At 41.9% G+C, this 20676-nt stretch overlaps 2 protein-coding genes across 21 annotated transcripts in view; both read right to left on the bottom strand.

Annotated features, from left to right (window-relative positions):
- Positions 1-20676, bottom strand: part of LOC138112916 (titin-like) — a 241572-nt gene that overhangs the window by 187630 nt on the left and 33266 nt on the right. For all 20 annotated transcript variants that reach the window (XM_069020545.1, XM_069020525.1, XM_069020531.1 and 17 more), the window contains exons 41-43: positions 20507-20632; positions 18244-18432; positions 13927-13983 (exon numbers count right to left, since the gene is read on the bottom strand). In XM_069020545.1, coding sequence (XP_068876646.1) covers positions 13927-13983; positions 18244-18432; positions 20507-20632 — 372 coding nt within the window. The remainder of the gene's footprint in view (positions 1-13926; positions 13984-18243; positions 18433-20506; positions 20633-20676) is intronic.
- Positions 5627-13060, bottom strand: LOC138112918 (muscle M-line assembly protein unc-89-like). Its single transcript, XM_069020546.1, has 2 exons — positions 12992-13060; positions 5627-12845 (listed from the first exon to the last, which is right to left on the bottom strand). Exons 1-2 carry the CDS (start codon positions 12992-12994, stop codon positions 6642-6644), a joined length of 6207 nt encoding a protein of 2068 aa, XP_068876647.1. The 5' UTR covers positions 12995-13060; the 3' UTR covers positions 5627-6641.

The following is a 20676-nucleotide window of genomic DNA, read 5'->3' as shown; positions in this document are numbered from 1 at the left end:
ACCATGCTTGGTCACAGTGTTGATTACTTGTGCAGACAAAGGTTGCTCCAGTGGTATTTCTGCCTCCATAGTTGTCTCAGCCTGCTGGGGCTCCAGCTCAAAGAGTTCATCACAGGGTTTTCCTGAGAGAAGTGGACTGGCATAGAATGGCAATGCTTTGGATTTTTCACCAGTCAGGAGGTATTTATGTTCACAAAGAAGGAAATAGAAAGCCTCCTCCAAGACTGTTTTCTGGTCAGCTGTCTGAATGCTGACTTCTCCCAAGGACACTTGGATTTCTATGGGACTGCATCCTCCTGTGGTCACAACATAGGTGCACAAGGTCTGTGTATTCTCCTTGGTGATGTTTATTGCCTTTACTTCAACATTTTCCTTATCAGCCAACCATTCTGAAAATGAGAGATTTTTCTCACTTACCACTGCCACTTTCAGTGCATTTCTGATTTGAGACTTTTTGTCTAAGTTGCAGCTCTTGGGAACCAGAGCAGTGAGCTCACGGTCTTTGTTGAGGACTTGGCTTGGCTGGAACTGGTGAGAGGACATTGTTTCATGGGATTGTCTCTCTGCCTTCTTCCACTGCTTGAGTGGCTTGGAAAGATCAACATGCTCCTTCTTCATGGACTGGTTTTCTTCCAGCAGCAAGGGAAATCTCACAGCCTGTCCCTCGTGTATTGCAGCACAATCTTCCTTTGCTGTTTCCAGGAAAGAAATGTTCTCCAGGGGGACAGCTTGACCCCCAGTGAAGGCCAATTCAGAGAGAAATCTGGATTCAGCCATCAGCTCACCTTGTGCTATCTGAAAGCTCTCAAGGACCTGGATTTGGTCACCATCCATGGCATGGCTCTCAGTGGTGCTTGACAGCTGTAGAAGGGTTTGGGAAGCCTCTGTCTTCAGAGCAGTCAGTTGCTCTGCTGCCTTGGGGATGATTTTCTCTTTGGGCATGAGTATCTGTGCAGCTACAGTCCCAAGGCAGCCCGGCAGGTGTGTCTCCATCGCTGCTGTGGGCACCACGCCCTGGGGGCCAGCAGGGAAGGCTTGCAGAGATTCTGACAGAAGCCTGCTGCTCTCTTGTGTTGTGGACACCTGTGTGAGTACCTCTTCAACACTCTGTGCTGCCAGACAGGTTGGCGGCAGACCAGGCAAGGTGTCCTCCCTGGGCAGCATGTACACTGCCTGGCTCATCTGGAGCTGAAGGAGGGTTGAAGGGTCCCTCATGGGCTGAAGACTGAATGCTCCTTCCATTGCAGGAAACTCACCAGCCTCCTCATAGAAAAGGGGGCTTTGGTCCTCTGCCACTGCAGAGTGCTGCAAGGCTGGGCTCTGCCTCCACACAGCATGCTCCTCGAGCAGCACAAAGAGCTCAGCAGAGCACGTGGCATTGCCCAGGGCACTCACGGCCCTGCATGTGTAGAGCCCAGCGTCCTCCTCCCTGCAGTCCCACACTGTCAGAGAGCCCGAGCCATCAGGGTGGTGAGCAATGGAATGACGTGCATCAGAGAAGAGCTGCTCGCTCCCCTTGAACCACAGCACGTCGGGGCATGGCTTCCCCACCACTGTGTACTCAAAGACTGCTGTGAAGCCCGGTGTACACTGCACGCTGTCCAGCTCCCTGGCAAAGCAAGGCAATCCTGGTTTCCTCTGGTGCACGTGGAGCTGGGCGCTGCAGGTGGTCTCACCGTGCACATTGCTGGCCATGCAAGTGTACTCACCCTCATCCTGCACACCTGCATATGGGAGGATGAGGCTATGGTCACTGCCAGCAAATACTAACTTACAGTCCACGGATGAGGTTAGCTTCACACTGTTGAAAAACCACTGGATTTTGGGTATGGGGCTGCCAGTAACAGAAACAGAGAGCCTAGCTACATCTCCCTGCCAGACTTCAACATTTGCGACCTGTTTGAGGAAGACAGGGGCTTTGCCCTCTTCCTCCATTTTCATCTTTGCTTCGCTGAAATAAACTGGTTTTGCAGGCTCAAATTCAAGTGTTTTCTCTCTATCAGGCAACTGAAGGCCGCTGCTGTAGCCTTCATTTCTTCCTTCCTCAGAAGAGGGAATAAGAGACCTAGCGATGTCTGTATGGAAAAAAATTGTTTAGTTTTACTAGAATATTTATGAGAATACTCATAGATAGCAATATACAGTGTTAGGGCAACTATTTTTCTACAGCTGGAGGCTTTCTCAATACTATGGAGCAGCCAGCAATGAACAGGTCTGTGTTGTCCCCTTACTGTCACACCTGCCAAAATGAGTAAGACATGTTGTGTTGTCAGGTTACTTAAGAATTTCCTATCTTGATCAGGATGGGTGTGTCTTTAAACCTGACATCATAGTATGGGTTAGGCATATCCCTCCAGGGTGCACTGTGCAAGTAACAATCAAGCAACATCGATGCATTTCACAGATATAATTAAAATGTTACGTGTCATACATATTTGTATGTACACCTACACAAACAAGTACAGCAGAATAGTGCTAAGACCCTGATTTAATTCAAAACACCAACAAAAAAAGCAGAATGCCACAATTAGGATTGGAAGAAAAACCCCAAACCAACCAATAAACCCACAATCTTTTCAGCACAGTAACCTTTCTTCTGATGCATAGTTCATGTCTTTAAACTCTATCTTTTGTCTAGAACACCAAAAGATTACCTCCACCTTACCAGCTTTGTCCTGATTTTGTCATTAGACCCTTAAGTTTATGGCATAATTATTATGAACATCACAAGTCTAAACCCTTGATTTAATATAATTGATTTAGATCTCTGCTTTTGAACTCCTCCCTGCCAAGGTGTGGCTTATTAAAACTCCTACAACATCAGAGAAAAAGAAAACAGAACACTTTTAAGATTTTTTCTTTTTCTTGCCTTTGTGAAATTATAGATATATGCATTGGACAAATAGTAGTTTGAAAATGAGAGGAAGCAGAGGTCAAGAACATGCCATTCTCTGCAGATGTTTGACAATAAAAACATCAGTGAAATCTGGAAATTCCAGGAATGGAACAATTCACAGAAAAGCATGATGCAAGGAAAACCATTGGAAATCAAATACTGTTGTCCTCATTGAGTCAAGTTTGCTCAGTCAAGACCCACAGTATTTGATGCTGGAAAGATATAAGAGTTTAAAAAAAAGAATAAAAGTGTGAGTGGATTAATGTCTCTAGGCACTGTAATGGTGAACCTTGATAAGCTTCTCAATTACAGTGCCTTCAATTTTAAAACTTATTGAGATATAAGAATTTTTGCTGCACTCCAGCAACAAATATAATAAAGAACAGACTCTGTCACCCAATTCTTTCTCATTGGTTTTAGTAATTATTAGTCTTGCCACAAATGCCATAATATAAATGTCATAGCACAGTGCATGCAATGATTAACTGCAGAGAAGAGATACTTAAGCAAAAAAAGAGATTACAGCAGTCCTTCAGCATTACTTACCAACCTTGTTAAAACAGTAATAAATTGTGCAAGTAAATTTGAGGATGGGTGGCAGAATTGGGCCAATAAAATATAAAAGTAAAAAATATAAAAAATGCAGAGTGAAACCCATGTTAACATAGGAGAATGCTTTATACACAGGAGTGTGGCAAAAATTAATGCACTTTTATGTGTTCCTGGATATTTATGAGAGAATAACTATACAGATACTTCTTCATATTTTAGATATGTTTGTAAAATGAATAAAGTACAAGAAGCAATGGACTTAAATAATTTCATATTTATTTCACAAATTAACCATACATGTTAACATTCAATACACATTGATGACAAACAGACATAATTAACTATTTTATTAAGATACTTGTTTTGTAGAAATGAAGACAACATTAAATCTGAAAATAAAATTGTGAGCTTTTTGATTCCTATGAAAACACAAAATTTTGAAAAGAGATAGTCAATCTATACCAGTTGTCCCAGACTAAATGCATTCAAACCTAGGATTACTCCAGATTTAATAATTGTAGCTTAGGTGAACCAGGTGCTCCTGGCTAATGTACAAAACTTAAACCAAGATTTATAAATTTACATAAACCACAAACACCACTGTGTGGGTAGAGATAAAGATGCTTGGCCATATACTTCAGATGTGAACATGAACTTAGACCTGTTTGGCTTTTGCTGCTGTTGCTTTTTCCACCATGATTCAGCGCCTCACAGGTGTACTCTCCTTGGTGAATCTCCCCACACACTTTGCTTATTACTAGTGTGTACATGTCCTGATCTTGCAAACACTTGAATTTGTTGCCTGAAGAGACCAGTTTACCCTCAAAGTACCAGTTCACCTCTCTGACATTTGTTATGACACTCTCCTCTTCCTCCACAACAGTGTCAACCAGTTTGCTGTGTATGATGGGATAACATTCAATATCCAAAAACAAGTTATGGGCCTCTTTCTGCTAAAAATGTTCAGATTTACATGCAAAATAAACACACACCACAATTGTGCAGGACCTAATCAAAGGGCCTCTGACCTCTTTGAGTTTGGAACTAAAAGACCCCTCTCGTCCCAGCTGACATAGAACATCAGACAATTCATGCCAACTTCCCTAAGGACCTCTGCTGTCTAATGAATCAGTCAGTGCTACACATCTACACAAGGAATGGATTAAGGGCACATTATGGAGTAATTCTTTCCCAGCACAACATTGGGTCAGACAGTCATGTTTCTCTTTCCTACCACCATTACCTATGAGAAAGCACAATTAGCTCTGCCTTTTAACATACAAATCTTAAATATTTATCAAGGGGTTATGACTGAGAAGAAACTGAAGTGACACATTTGCATTAACCTAAACATTTCAGTTGTTTTGCCTGGGTACTGGGTCATTAGAACTTGCCACTCCTAACTTTATATCAGGCAACACAATTGGGCAAGGTGAATCTTTTGATCAAAAATTACTGTCCCAGGTGAGTGATGGGATAGTCTTAGAAAATAATCGATTTTTTGAGGCATGCTGGTCTCACTGTGAGGACACATCAAACTCAGAAATAAGAAATTGTATGAACATAACTGAACATAAAATAGGAATAGTTTTTATGTTTAAAATCACCACTCTGCTTAAAGCTGTTTGCAAGGCAACTGACAGCAATTTGTAAATAACTGGAAGAACCTTATTAACAGGTAAACAAAGTAAAACTAATTTTTGCCTAGGGATCTTGAACTCAAGATCTCACCTTGACATATAGGTGACTGGAAAGCTGGTACATACATTAGAAAGTTATTTAGTTTCTGAGAAACTTTAATTAATAACTTTCCTCCATTTAACAGATTTTCTTAATCAATTTATCATTGTTTATGTAAGATAGATTTAATTCTGATTTAATTATGTCAGCTACTGCTGGTTCCTCCTAAATATTGGCATTACTTTAAATATAAAAATATATATTCACATTGAGAACATTAATGTAAAAATCTCCTGTGCTGAGAAAATGCCACAGATAACAACTGAATATATTCCACTTATTTCTGGTCATCTTGACACATAGCACACTTAACAGTGAAGGAAGGAAGGAAGGAAGGAAGGAAGGAAGGAAGGAAGGAAGGAAGGAAGGAAGGAAGGAAGGAAGGAAGGAAGGAAGGAAGGAAGGAAGGAAGGAAGGAAGGAAGGAAGGAAGGAAGGAAGGAAGGAAGGAAGGAAGGAAGGAAGGAAGGAAGGAAGGAAGGAAGGAAGGAAGGAAGGAAGGAAGGAAGGAAATGTAGAGATGTAGTTCTAATGTGAAACAAGAATACTGCATAAAAATATCTTACTTTTTTACTACTATGCATTTTTTACAAATGACACTGGAATACAGGGACAACCAAAATTATTTTAATGAATTTACAGTAACATAATTGATTTGTTATTATTATGCTCCCTCTCTCCTTTCCCTTTGGCTCCTAAAAATACAGTACAAAATATGCTTTCATGTTTATTACTTGGTAATAGAGAAGAAAATCCTGTCCGGTCTCTACTAATGCAAAATTTTCATTTTTCTTCCCATTAGTCTGCTTTTCTTTACAACAGCATAATTTCGTTGACTTAAAAAAGGCATTTAATTCCATGAGTCAGTAGAATGAGGCCCACAGATGTAAGAATTTTGCAGTGATAGAAACCGTAAACAGGATTTGAATCATGTTCTGACACAACATTGTGAGAAAGGGGAATACCAATTTAAGGAGTTCTTTAACAGAACTATACCCAAACTAAAGAGCAAGCATAAGTTAGTGTTCCATACCTCTAGGTTACAAGAAAAAGGTGGTGTCTACATTTTCAGGTGATTTCTAGCCTACATAAAACAATAGTGATTGCACTGTTACAGACACACAGGTATATGTACATTATACAAAAAAATTAGTCCTACGCAAATGAGTGTCAATTAAAATATCTTTACAAGAATGAGCAAGGAGCGTAGAAGGAGCCTGAAATATCCCTCAGTGCAGAAAGTGTGCACAAATCTATGCATGGATTAAATCTCACTTAAATTCCCCAAAGAAGGCAAATCTAAGTGAAACACAAATATGCCCACAGAGTGGTTTTCATCCTTACAGAGATGAAAACAATGCCCCTAAAATGAGTGCTGCATTTTTACCTGCAGTGAACAACATCATGAAACCACTTAGTATTTCAAGACAGACTCTGAAATAAATTATGGAAATTTAGTATAATGTTAACACAGCGCAAGTCTCAGCAGTTCCTGCCCTGTTAGTAGCTATACATTTGTACTGCCCACTGTCACTTTGCATCAGGTTTTCAATAGTAAGACTGTGCAAGCCGTTCTGCTCTTCCTGTGCACAGTACCTATCCCCTTCCAACAACACCCCATCCTTGTACCAGCAGACACTTGGATGGGGGGAACCAGTCACAAGACACTGGAAGCATGCTGAGGCACCTACAAATGTACTGTAGTCAGAAATCAGCCTCACAAATCTGGGAGGAGCTTCTGTGACCTGGAACTCAAAGCTGCAGCTCTCTGAGTCCTCTGCCCTAAACTCAACCCCTTCCTCTTCAGATGGCTCTGCAAACACATCAAAACTAATGTTCACACGCTTCTCCCCTTCCACTTCCTGCTCTTGTTGAGTCACTGCAAGCAGTCGGATCGCTTTTTCTGAGTCATCTCTGTGTGGTTCAAACTCAAATTCCAGCTCTATTTCTGACTGGTCACCCGGACTTACAGTCTTACTCAAAAGCAAGTCACACTTCTGGGACTTGTGTGGTTCACAGCCTGTGACTATCTCACTGCTTGCTGCATTTGCTTCCTGCTGAGCCATGACCACAAGGGAGCCTTTGCACATTGCTTCTCCCAGCCTATTCATTGCCTGACAGTGATACCAGCCACTATCAGAAGGTCCTACAGTTTGGATCTTCAAACTGTGAAGTCCCTCCTCCTGACTCACAACATACTTCCCTGTGCCAGGTGTCACATGGGTGTCACCTTTGAACCACTGAACTGCTGGGACAGGAGTACCTGTTACAACACACTCAAAAACTGCATCCAAGCCTTCTGTCACCTTGGTATCTGTAATGGGCACGGCAAAGCGTGGAGGCATTTCAGTTACTTGGAAATCAATTTTTACATCCTCATTCTCCCCTGCTCCCAAGCCTGCAGCTTGTTCTAACAAGGCCAGTGGAAGTACATCTAGGGAAACCACCATGCTCTTCTTGTCTGGGCTAAACTCAGGACTGGTTATGATTTTGACCTGCTTCTCAAACTCTTTCACTTCATTTTCATCCAGCTCCACTTCCAGGAGGATTTCCTGTGGTGAAGGGGACCTTGAAGATGTGTTTTGCTCCATGTCAAAGTGTATAACATGCTGGTGGGTGACAGGGGGTGGCAGTGCCAGTGACCGTCCATCTTCAGGCAAAACTTCCACCTCTGCAATACTTTTAGCTTCCCCAACAATGTTCACTGCATGGCACAGATACTGTCCTTCATCAGATTTCTGGACATTAGTGATTTCCAGAACATATATGTCCCCATCCTTCTCTATTCGCACTCTCTCATCCGGCTCCAACAGAGACTTATTATGATACCACTTCACTCCTGGCTTGGGCACACCCACCACCTCAGCCACAAACGTCAGCATGCTGCCTTCATACAACCTCCTCCTGCTCAATGCCTTGAGGAATGCAGGTGGCATGTCCCTGCCTGATGGCTCCAGGGCTTCACAGGGCATCACAAACCCGTTTGCCTGGGGCTGGTCCGAAGGCTGATGCCTCCTCTCACAGAGCGGGAGCATGGTCAGGGCATCCATATATTCCCCAGTGGGTGTCCGGTAGCGCTCTGGTGGCGTGCTGTCCCCTGATGCAGAGTAGGGTCCCTCAAAGGGTGTGAAATATTGCTCTGATAATGCGCTGCATTTTGAACTCTCAGAGGGTGTGGAGTAGTGCTCAGGGGCCATGCTGTACTCTGAGCCCTCAGATGGTGTGGAGTAGCGCTCAGGTGGCGTGTTGTACTCTGAGCCCTCAGATGGTGTGGAGTAGCGCTCAGGTGTGCTGAGTGGCGTGTGGTAGGATGCTGATGAAGCAGTTTCAAAGATTTCCACAGAGGAGGGAGGTGTGTAGAAGCGGTCTGAATCAGGTGACTCCTCTCTGCTTCCACTCTCCAGCTCTATAGACATTTCTGACTCCGGAGAGAAGGGCCGGGCAAGTTCCTGATGGTTGTTGTAATAATCATAAACCATGCTGAAGGTAACCTCCTCCACTTCCAGTGAAGTGATAGTTTCTTGCTGCTCCTTTTGAACTGGGCCTCTGAGATTTGGAGTTTCATATATCCCAGTGGATCTTAAATATTTGGCCAGGGACAAATCAGGCTCCAGCTCTGAGATTTGAACAGCACTGGGCTCTGGAGCTGCAGAAGTATCCTCCCACATTTCTTCTACATCCAGACTGTTCTCAGAGGCTTCCTCAGTGGGAGTCCTCTTCTTGTCCCAAGACTCCCTCCTTTGCTCCTCCTGTGCCACAGGATCATCGATTACTAACCCAAGTATGAGTTTCCCAAAAGAGAAACCCTTGGTTGTGTTTGATTCCTGTTGGATGTCTCTGAGCTTCTCCTCAGGGGAATCTGTGCTTTCTATCTCACAGGTGAAGCTGCTCATTCCTGGCTCAAAGACCTTTCCTATCTCAGAACCATCACCTTCCTCAGCCTGATGCCCAGCTTGGGGTTTCTTTTCATGTGCAGCTTTTTTCAAGTCCATAATGAAGCTGTCACTCTGGGAGTCTGTGGTCTCCAGTCGTTCCCCACTCTCCCACACATGTGTTTCCTGAACTCCTCTTTGGAAACCTGCTGTGGGTTCCACTAGAAATTCATTCATTTTTTCCTGAAGTAAGTCCTCTCCACAGACATTCACCTCTGACTCCTGCATTTCTTCTGCAGAATGTCCTTCTTCAGCAGATATCATGATGCTGCCAAGATCCCCATTAGGCGTTTGCAAATCAGCCGTTGTGACTTTTCTTGGCTGTTCCTCTTCCTGGGCATCAACCTCCTCCTGCTGCATCCTGTAGCTCTGACGCAGCTCCTCACTCAGAGACACCTCTTCCTCAGGCACACCATGCTGGTGCACAGGGGAGTTGAGCCCAGTGACTCTTACCTGCACACTTTCCAGTGATGTGGTGGGTTTTTCCTCTTCTGTATACACAGTTTCTGCAGCTGGGAAAGGCTCCACAAACTTCTTCAGATCAAATGTGATCTCAGTCTCAGATGGCAACAGCTCCTCTCTGAAATGCACTTCCTCCAGATGAACTTCAGCTTCCTCAGTAAAAACCTGACCTGAGTTTTCTATGCCAGGAGGAGTGGGGATTAAATCTGAAGAAGGGCTGCATGCATCAGACTTCATTTCTTGCAGCATTTGCCTGTCTCTGTGCATTTCCCAGTGTGTGGCATCACCATCATCAATCAGTTCTTCTTTACAAAGATTATCATCAGCTTTAATGTCCTGTTCAATATCAACTGATCTCTCTTGCTCCTTGTCCTGTTCTTCCTGCTGCTCTCCTGTATAGAATTCATAAAAGCCAAACTCCTCCTTTGTGGGGCTGCTTGCAATGTGGTCCTGCAGGTGGGGCACACACTCTTCCACAAGAGGCACATCAGGAGTCATTGCCTCCCAGGCAGGGGCATCACACTCTGTGCAGACATCACTTCCCTCTTGTACCACAGGTGATATAGGAATTAAAAATTGTGAATTCTTACACTCCCCTGCCAGAGCAGACTGCTCAGGGGCATGTGTTTGCCCTTGCACTTTCATAAATGACAAATCCTTACCCTCTATTGCCAGAGCAGACTGCTCAAAGGCATGTGTTTGCTCTTGCACTTCCATAAATGATGAATCCTTACACTCCCCTGCCAGAGTAGACTGCTCAGGGGCATGTGTTTGCCCTTGCACTTCCATAAATGACAAATCCTTACCCTCTATTGCCAGAGCAGACTGCTCAAAGGCATGTGTTTGCTCTTGCACTTTCATGAATGATGAATCCTTACACTCCCCTGCCAGAGCAGACTGCTCAGGGGCATGCATTTGCTCTTCCACTTCCATACATGGTGACTTCAAGATGTCCCAAGACAGGGTATCTGTATGTGGTAGCACCTTGCCTCCTTCAGGCTCCAGCTCCTCAGAAAAGTGACCTGAGTCTTTGGCCACCAGTTCACATCCTTCCCTGGATATGGTAGGGTGCAATTCAGTGGTATCAATTCCAAACCTATGTTCCTCAGAGTCAGCTTTTCCTTTGTGCTGCCTCATCTCAGAAATACCATCTGTATAACTCACCCTTTCTTCTGTATTGCCCACTTCTTGCCTTGCATAAACTTCTGTGGTATCCAGCATCATTGTTTCCTCCATCTCACTTTCCCTGAAGTAAGGAGTTTCCTCACACTCTTCCAGCTGCTCACCAGAAGGTGGAGACAACCTCAGGGACCATGGTAGGTGGGCTTGCTCCTCCTTGGGGCATGCGGTTTGTTCCTCTTCATCCTTCCCAAGTATGCTGGGGCCTTGGAGGTGCAGGACATGGTCCATGGCAGGCAGTTCCTCAGTGCCTTCATCCTTGCTATACAGCTTGGGTGCACTGGGCTGCACTGTCAGCTCAGAGGCAGTCTGTGCTGTTCCAGCCACGTTTGTGGCCACACAGCAATATCGCCCAGCATCCGTGACAGAGACCTCTTGAAGGTGTAAGCGGTATATGCCATTCTTGCCTTCTTCAAACCTCAGCCTCTCACTGGCAGAGAGGCTCTGGCCATTCAAGGACCAGGTCACAGCTGGTGGGGGCTGCCCAGACACAGCACACTCCAACACCACTTCCTCTCCTTCACAGCAGTGAATATGTGCTGGGGCTTCTGTCACAATTTGGGGTGGTTCATTTCCCATATCAAATGAAAACTTAAATTTGTGCTTTATGGTGAAAGCAGCCTGCTCTGGAGAGAGTCGTGGGGTCTCCCTCATCTCTGTGTCTTGCTCTGGCGTTGGAGTGGGGGCAGTGATTTTGATTTCCACAGGCAACGACAGCAAGTCTGAGTCTGGAACTGCACTTGGCAGTCCATTCTCTGCTGCAAGGGCCAGACCAGCTTCTTCTTCCTCCTTCTTCCTCACTTTCTCCTCTTTCTTCTTCTCTTTCACCCTTTCTTCTTCCTTCACCTTCTCCTCCTCTTTCTTCTCCTTCACTTTCATCCCCTCCTTTTCCTTCATTGTGTACTTACAGGCTGGCATTCGCCGCCTCACATGAAGTGCAGCTGAGGCGCTGACTGTGCCCAGTGGGTTGAAGATCACACAGGTGACAGTGCCACCATGCTGTGGGAGCACAGATGGGAAGGTCAATGTGGAGCAGCACTCCGTGGTGTGAACAGCGGTGCCCTGGATGCGCCCCACAGGCTTGTCATTGTTGTACCAAGTGACGGTGGGCTGTGGGCGGCCATGGAAGAGGCAGGAGAAAGTGCATCTTTGTCCCTCAACAGTTTCCTGGGGCTTGACTTCCTGTACGAAGAGGGGTGGGCAGGGCTCCAGGAGCCCACCCTGCACCTGCCATCTCTCCCCCATGGCCTTGGGTCTGGAGTATTGCTTCACTACCTGCACTCTGAGGGGCTTCGAGCCAACCATTGTGGCAGCCACCTTAGGTGGGCTGGGCTTCCCAGGAGGGCCCTCCTGGGGCATGAACATGAGGGATTCCTGCTTCTTTTTCAGTGCTGCCCTCTTTGCTTCCCGCAGCTTCTGCAGCTTCCAACGGATCTCCTCATCCAGGAGCTCCTCAGCATCAGGAACTGTGCGCCTATGCTCCCTACTGTGTGCCAGCCCTGGGCGGTGAGGCCCCGCCAGTGGCAGGCTCTGGAAACAGATGGTTCGTACCATGCCCCGGGCTGGTGAGAGGTCCCCAAGCTCAGCCACCTGCCCCTTGTCAAAGGGTGAGCCAGTGCAGCGGAGCACCACCCGCAGCCGGTCCTCCCGCCGCTGCCGCAGCAGGCACTCCCAGCTCTGCCGCACCCACTCTGCTTTTCCGGTGAGACCCAAGCCCCGCTGCTCCCCTCTGCGTGCCACCAGCAGTGAGGCAGTGGACTCAGCTGAGCCCTCACTGTTAATGGCAAATACCCTGTAGCTGCCAGCGTCGTACTCGCGCACATCCTGCAGCTCCAGGCTGGCACAGTGTGTGTGCTCCGTGCTCTCGGTGCGAATCACCTTGCGGCAGTCCTGGAGGACGGGCCGGTTGTTGTGAAACCAGGCCATGTGTGGTGCTGGGCATGCCACCAGCTTGCACTGGAAGAACGCAGGGTCCCCCTCCACAACAGACCTACACTTCAAGCCCTGTGTGAAGATGGGTTTACGGTTCTGGGGGCAAGCCAGCACCGCCACTGTGCCACGTCCCTTGAAGTCCACCATGCTGTGCTGCACTGCAAGAGAAGGAGACTGGGTTACTACATGTCATGCTCTGCCTACCATCTGGTTGTAAAAAAGTAGCAATATGTTGAAATAAAAAATGGGCATGCAACAGATTTCATCACACACCCAGGAAAAAAAAGTAATTCACTCACCATATTTGTTCGAATAAACGCAACGCCTTGCTCTGTTTTAAAGATTGACACGAAAATCGTTCGTTGTCTGTTCTTTCTTCAGACTGTGGAAATTTCTTCTTGAACAAGCAAAAAAAGAATTTCAAAATAACATGTTCTTCTGCGTGTATGTTTTTGTTGCCTGGAAAAGCTGTGTGTCTTTGGGTGGCAAAGAAGAAAATCTTACCTGACTTGCAGACAGTAGAATAAACGCCCTTTCTGACCCCTCTGTTTGTAGGTATGTTCAAACAGTTGAAAAAAATATTTTGAAATATATTTTTTTTAAAAGTAAGTAACATGAAATGAGAAGGCGTTTATTCGAACTAATACAGCCACTAACTTCACAGTGTTATGCACGGGGGGAAAAAAGCAAGCAACATGAACCACGTATGCTATCTGCAAGCCAGGGTAAGAGATGTATAATGATGAATTAATGTATGTAAAAAAAAGTGCAAGGAATCAATGGGAATGTGTAGCTTTCACATAACCTAAACAACAAATGCTCTCTAGTATACTTCATGTATCCATTCAACAGTGTCCATTGAACTGATTAATGTTAGGCTGCTAACTTGTTTAAAAGTAATACAATTAAGATTTGTATAACTTCCTTCTGAAGTAAACTATTCCATGCATTCAAAAGGAAATTGAACAAATAAGAGCTCTGTGAACAGCTGCAAAGCACGAAGTAAAAGTTAAAAATATGGCTGCACAGTTATAAATTTGAAGTTTTAAACATATTTTAAAACTTGAATAACCTTATAATGCAGGTAACCCTTTGCATATCAAAACAAACATGCAACATGTTCCAATATGCTTTAAAATGTGTCTTTCCCCATCAGACACTTCATGGAAGCTGATAAAAGCTTTTCACAACATTACTAATTACTGGTACTAATTATTCTCATCGGTGATTGTACCTTTCAGTTCCATTTCAACCTCTTCCTCTAGCTTCTCATGAACAATTTTTTCAGGAGCTAGAATAAAAAAGACAAAGATTTTTGAGCTATAGTTGCTAAATGTGCCAATCAACACTTTATATAGTAAAAATATCCAATCTATTTTGCAAAAACACATTAATTCACATGTACATACACACACATAAATGCATGCCAAACAATTCAAACACCTGATAAATTTTGAGAACAGAGTAATCAAATATTTTCAAACTTGTTTGAAATACACATTTTTCTATAAGATTTGCTTTCTTTTCGCAGGGTGGGGGAAAGTTTCTAAAACAACATGCCTTTATCATGCCGTAAATCCCTGAAGAAAACATTCAACAATCCACAGACTAATGAGATACTTCTTGTTCTTTATCATCTCCTAGGGAATTAATATATTGGAATGCAATGATGATGCTATGCATGAGGAATTGATACTTGGAAGGAGCATGCAGTTGCCAACCTGTCACTTTCAGATGGGTGCTGCACTCGGCTTGTCCTGCAGGGTTAACTATTCTGCACTTGTATATACCCTTGTGGTTCTGATCAACTTTCAATAATCTTAAACTGCACAGTGGCCCATCGTGTTTTATGGAACACAGTGCAGACTCCTCAACTATTAGCTGATTGTACAGCCAGACTACGCAAGGTGTAGGCACACCTTTCATTATGCAAAAGAGAAACACATCATCTCCTTGTTTTACAGTGGTTTCTGAAGGCAGAGTTTCAAGAAACTCTGGTGCTTTGGCGTCAGTTTCTGTGATGTCTTCACATGGCACAACATCAGGATAATATACTCTGTATCTTTGCTTCTCAGTTTCATAGGGTCTTTGGGATGTAGATATAAATAAGCTCGAGGTTTTCTTTGAAGATTCTTGCTTAACTTCAGATGCTTTAAACTGACAATCTTTGGCTGCTTTAAAGGTTTTAGTATCTGATTCAAGAGTAATTTTTGTTACTGCTTTGGCTTGTGCTTCTTTTGCTAGGTAAGAATAAAGTTAGGAAAAGGATTAGGTCAGATGTTTTGCAGGAAGAAAAAAAAATCCTTATACTTAGGGGGGAAACCCCCAGTAATTAGTATTGATAGAATATGCTGTATATTAGTACTAAAACAATGCTATTAAACACGAGTGATTGCACATTTAAGAGCTCTGTTCCTTTTAAGCTAATTCTAGGTAACAGTTAAGCCTGTGGGACTTCCATCTTGATCCACAATGACTAAAAAAAGCACATCTTTGCTTCTAATTTAGAGCCTTAATTTGGTAAGTAGCAGCAGAAGATTATGTAAAGTGCTTTTCACAGCTCTATAGTGAAGAAAGAAAATTTCAATAATTAAGAGCCAAATCAACAGGTTCAATGCCTTTCTCATTATTCATCACAGTTTTCTGGCCTGATTCCTTTGAACTCATCAGAAATACTATCACCTGTAGTGATAATACATTTTTTGGGTCTTCATTACTGGTAACACTACTAACATTTTAATACTTTGATGTCAGGAAGAGGTGGAAGGAGTTTTAGCAAAAAATAAATAGTTATATATTAGGAAGAGTGAAAGGTAGAAAACAGTTCGTTATTGCAGTAATACAATACTTGCACCCATTAATCCTTTCAAGTACATTAACTTATATTGCCAACTTTGGAATTGGAATCTTGGATTTGTTAGAAACATGCTGAAGTTTGAAATGACTTGGTATCTAATTCAACATTGCATCTGACATTCTTTTCTTCCTTAAACTCCAGCTCCAGGAATTAACAAAATATAAAATTTCCTACAAGCCTGTTTTGCTTTACATCTCACTGCATATCACAAAGGATATGGGGAATAAAAAGCCTGAGACATCTGTGACTTGATGGGAAGAGGCACAGAATTACAATACCAACTTCCCAGTACTGCACGTCACTTGTGAATAGAGCTGTAAATGTGGAGGAAAAACTCCAAAACATTATTATTATTAGAGCTTTCTCAATTAAATACTGATATTAAAGGAAATACGAGTGAGCTCTAGGCAGTTAAAATGAAGCTGCAAAAGGTAAGTGATAATGTTAAAAGTCAGATAACCACCTTTGACTGTTAGTACTGCAGAAGTTGTTGTCCCTCCATAGTCATTATACACAGTACAACTGTACAGTCCTTGATCTGTCATCTGGACATTTAGGATTGTGAGCAGAAGAACATTCCCATTTTGTGATATCTTCAATTTTTCAGACAATTCTATCTTTTCACCTTCATGGGCCCAAAGAAACTCATAGAATTCATTTTCTAAGGCACATATGAACTGAGCAGTGTCACCACGCTTCACAGTTAGGTCTCTGAGCTGCAAGAGAACCTTTGGAGGGACATCTCTCTTCTCTTGAGAGGTCTTCATAGAGATTTTGGTGCTCTGAGATGTTTGAGAAAGGACTGTTGTGTGCATGGCTTTCATTTCTTCAATTGATGTAGACTTCATGGTCAAACTTTCTGACACACTTTCAAAAACCTGTACACGCAATTCCTGTGATGGTTGTTCCACTGATTTAAATTCTTTTTGGTAAGTTTCAATGTTCTTCTTTGTGAGAGGAGAAACATGAAGTTCTGATATAGACTCTTTTACATCTTTCCCAGAACTTTGCCTATCTAGGGCTTGCACTGTGTAATCAAGTAACAAAAACAACAACATTAGTATCTAAAGAACTTTACTGGGCCATGCTTTGAACAAAATCAAACAGCATGGAGGGTTAAAATGAATGATCTTCATTTGAAAACACAGCATGCCAGATGTACTACTCTGTTGACACAGAAGTTATCCATTCACATGAATGAATGACAAGAGATGCCTAAGCTAGTCATGCAGCCGATACTCGGTGCTTGTCTCTTCTTTCACTAAAGTGGTCCATTTTAGTATTGAAAACTTATGGCCCTTTCAAAGGAGGTTGGTTTTTTTTTTCCCTACAGAATAGTGAAAAATACCTCAGTCACTGCTATAAAGATCACTAAATCACTTTAAAAAAAAATATGAATGCCTTCATTAAAGCATTGCTGTTCTTTGACCTATATTGAGATACAAACTTGAAAATTTCCAAATGTTACAGCTTAAAGACAGGAAATGAGAGTGGATGGGTTACTGAGGGTACTATTAATGTTAGGTGGGAAAGAAAAGGTGTGAAACAAGGGAAAAATTAGTAACAGCATAAAAGTGTGGTATACAACATATTGAATCCCTTTGAAGTAAAAATGGGGCTTTACCTTCTGCAGTCACTGTAAGTGTAGCTGTACAAGTTGTTTCTCCAGCACTATTTCTTGCCTTGCAAGAGTATTGGCCAGCATGCTCTAAGAAAGCATCTACTATTATCAGTATAGCTGTGCCTGTAGACTCATCAAAGTGGAAAACTAAGTCTTTTTTTGGCAACATGAGTTGTTGATCATGAAACCACTGGATTTTTGGTTTGGGCCTGCCAGAGACTCTAGCATGAAATCTGACTGATTCCCCGCTGCACACCCTGCAGCTTGAAATAGGCTGGATAAAGGTGGGCCTTTGGCCAATAGATTCCTTCTTAAGTGAAACAGATGAAGAAATATGCCAAGGGGACTCTGATGTAACTTCTTCAACCTTTTTAAATCCTGAAAAGAAGCATGCCAACTTTTAATGTCTTACCCTACACTACAGTAAATTTTCTCTCTCATTCAAGATTTTTTTTCTAACTTGCAACTTAACAGCATGAATTATTTTCATTCATCATTTATAAAATCTGTTGCAAAAAGAAAACAAAATACTTACAGTTAATAATATCAAGGACAATATAGAACAGCAAATTCTCCAAACAATATTTCTGCTCTAAAACTTTGACCAATGTTCCATGAATTCATATGAATGTAAACTATTTCTTTTCAGTTGCCGGAGTACCTGCTACATACCTCTATTTAAGATGTTTTTCAACACTTTCAAAGTAATTTATTTTGTACAAAAACTCCTACTAGATTGTCTTCACAGGCAAATCAAAGAATGTGTAAGCAAAAAACTTCCATTAAAAAGAAGGTTTTTTTACCATCTTTTGTGCATGACAGATTCTAAGACTGGAGTAAATGAAAAGGGGGGGCATGGAACATTAAAAAATTGTGAAATAAATTTTTATGTCGGTGACACATATTTTGGAGACATATATGTATGCTGGGGACATTGTATGCAAAATGGTAGCAATTAATTGAGTTAAAAGACACCATGACAGACAACAACTCACATATAAGCATCAGTGTATATTAAGATGATTACTGGAACATGACCTGAACAAGACAACTTCTTTAATTGCACAGTGTACCTTCTAACTTCAAGGTAGCAGTGCTGGTCACTTGGCCTACAGAATTACTCGCCACAAAGGTATAGGTTCCTTCATCCTCTGGATAAGCTTCAGCAATCTCCAGCTGGTAAGTGTCTTCAAACTGAGTCATTCTAAAAAAACGTGATGGCTTGATCTCCTTCTCTTTGCTGTACCAAGAGACTTTCAGATCTGCTCAGGCGAAAGAAAGAAAAAAAAAGGAGTAAATTATGTTATTCTACTACCAAATAAACACTATTTTTGTATTTATAGCTTTCAAAAATCTTAAACTCAAGTATCTAAATTTAAATGTGCCTTGTATTATTCTCGTAAAGTATGATGATTGGAAAGTAACCTACTTGTTTCTTTAGATTTTGATTTGTGTATTGGAAATACTTGTATGGCAAAACTGATGCTGGTGCAGACATATTACTGAGTAAAATAATTGTTCCTTAACTCTGTTAGTGTAAAAATTTAAAAATACTTTGCTACTACTTAAATCAGAGAAAGTATCTTTTTAAAAATGTGATTTTGCTACAATTGCATGATTAAACAGGCTATAAAATATCTAGCTTGAACTAGTCAGGTTAAGAAATTAAAACAGAACATTCTGTTGCTAAGCACAGCACCTTCCCTCTTTTTGTTGCAAATATTACATGTCATATTTCTCAAGAAAGATTTATATATTCCTATTTAAAATGTTGTATTACTTGTATAGATTCTTGTGGACTTTGGAGAGAATTGAAGCAGAGTTTAGCCTTTCCTCTCCACCTGTCACTATACTACATCATGATTCATATGTTGTTACTCAAATTGTATGCTATTACTGTTATCAGAAGGCTGTTTTCTATATCCAGTTGCACAATGTGTACCATTAAACAACTGTACTTGCAATCATGTGTAACCTAACCTAGTATAAAAGGTTTTTACAACACAAGTGAGAGGTATACAAATACATTTGTCTAGAGTATTCAATAAAGGAAATTTTCAATAGGAAAGATGTCTTCATTGCAAGGGTTGTCAAGCACTGGAACAGGCTGCCCAGTGAAGTGGTAGAGTCACAGTCCCTGGAGGTATTTAAAAGCCATGTAGATGTGGAACTTAGGGACATGGTTTATTTCTGGACTTGGCAGTTCTGGGTTAACAGTTGGACCTGATGATCTTTGAGGTCTTTTCCCACCTAAATGATTCTATGATGGGTGACCTAGATGAAAGGATCCTTATATTTTGTGCTGTAAATGCAGCTTCCACATTCACATGAATACAGTTCTATTAAAAAAAAGTTACACTAGCATGCATTGCACAAAGAGTGGGCCAGTCTTTCCAACATACACTTTCTGAGTTTTAGCAACACTTTTAAAGCTGAATCAGATTTGTTGTAAAGCTTCTTTTTTAAAAAAGACCCTGGAGTTTTATTTCAAGGGATGGAAATGAAAATTATATATGTTTGCATATATATGTATATAACCAATTTATATGAATTTTTATAGAGCTGTCACTCATAATTAATTTCAAATTTGGAGGTTTTTTATCTTAAATGATTTTAAATTCTTTGGCTTGTGAACTGGATCTTACTCTGCAGTTTACTATGTGAATATTTTATTAGTTACTCAAGGCCATTTGCTAAGTGAAGAAAGGTAGCTTTATTGACTGTGTGTTAAGGAAAAAGATATTTTAATTGCAGACTGACATTCTATGTCACTAAGTCAAGAAAACTTATTTAAGTAAAATCTACACTGAAAAGACAATGAAGAAACACTTTTTATGCTAGGAAAAAGAAAGTAACCACAGTTTAGTGTTTGCAGAGTGATACTTAGAAATATTGGGAGAAAGGTTGAATCACAATTTCAGTCAGTTAGTGCAGTTAACGGACATGGCAGTGTGTGTCTTCAGAAACTTCATCATGTTCATTTGACATGGTAATGCTCTTCCCCCATGAAACTCTACATTTTACTCACTGACAGAGTTTTCCAACATCAGTTAGCATTTGAAATGCTGAGACGTTTCCAAAGACAAATTTTGTGAAACAGATCTTCTTTTTTGAAACACTTAATAAGCTTATGATAGTTTAAAACTTCCACGCTTGACGCCACCTTTGACTTGCTTAATTGAAAGTAGTTAATAACACTTGGCTCTGTGTGTGTATCAAATAACTGCACTTCTATGGTTAGACTGATCCAAGCACATACAGTGCTGAATTTTTTTCTGAATTCAAGATGAAAAATTGTGAGAGATGGAAAGATGTACAGTATTTCATTAAACCCACCTGTCCCAGTAGCTCTGCACTGAAAACAAGCAGAATGTCCCTCAGATGTAACAGTATCACGTAGTGGTATTATGACAGCAGGTGGGTACACTGGCATTTCTGGCTCGGGAGAAACAACTTCTGGGACTAAAGAATAAAAGACAGAAGTGATTTTTAAAGATGAAGAATGA

The sequence above is a fragment of the Aphelocoma coerulescens genome, chromosome 7 (genome assembly GCF_041296385.1).
Source record: "Aphelocoma coerulescens isolate FSJ_1873_10779 chromosome 7, UR_Acoe_1.0, whole genome shotgun sequence".
Classification (NCBI taxonomy): domain Eukaryota; kingdom Metazoa; phylum Chordata; class Aves; order Passeriformes; family Corvidae; genus Aphelocoma; species Aphelocoma coerulescens.
This window is presented reverse-complemented; position numbering and strand designations above follow the sequence as displayed.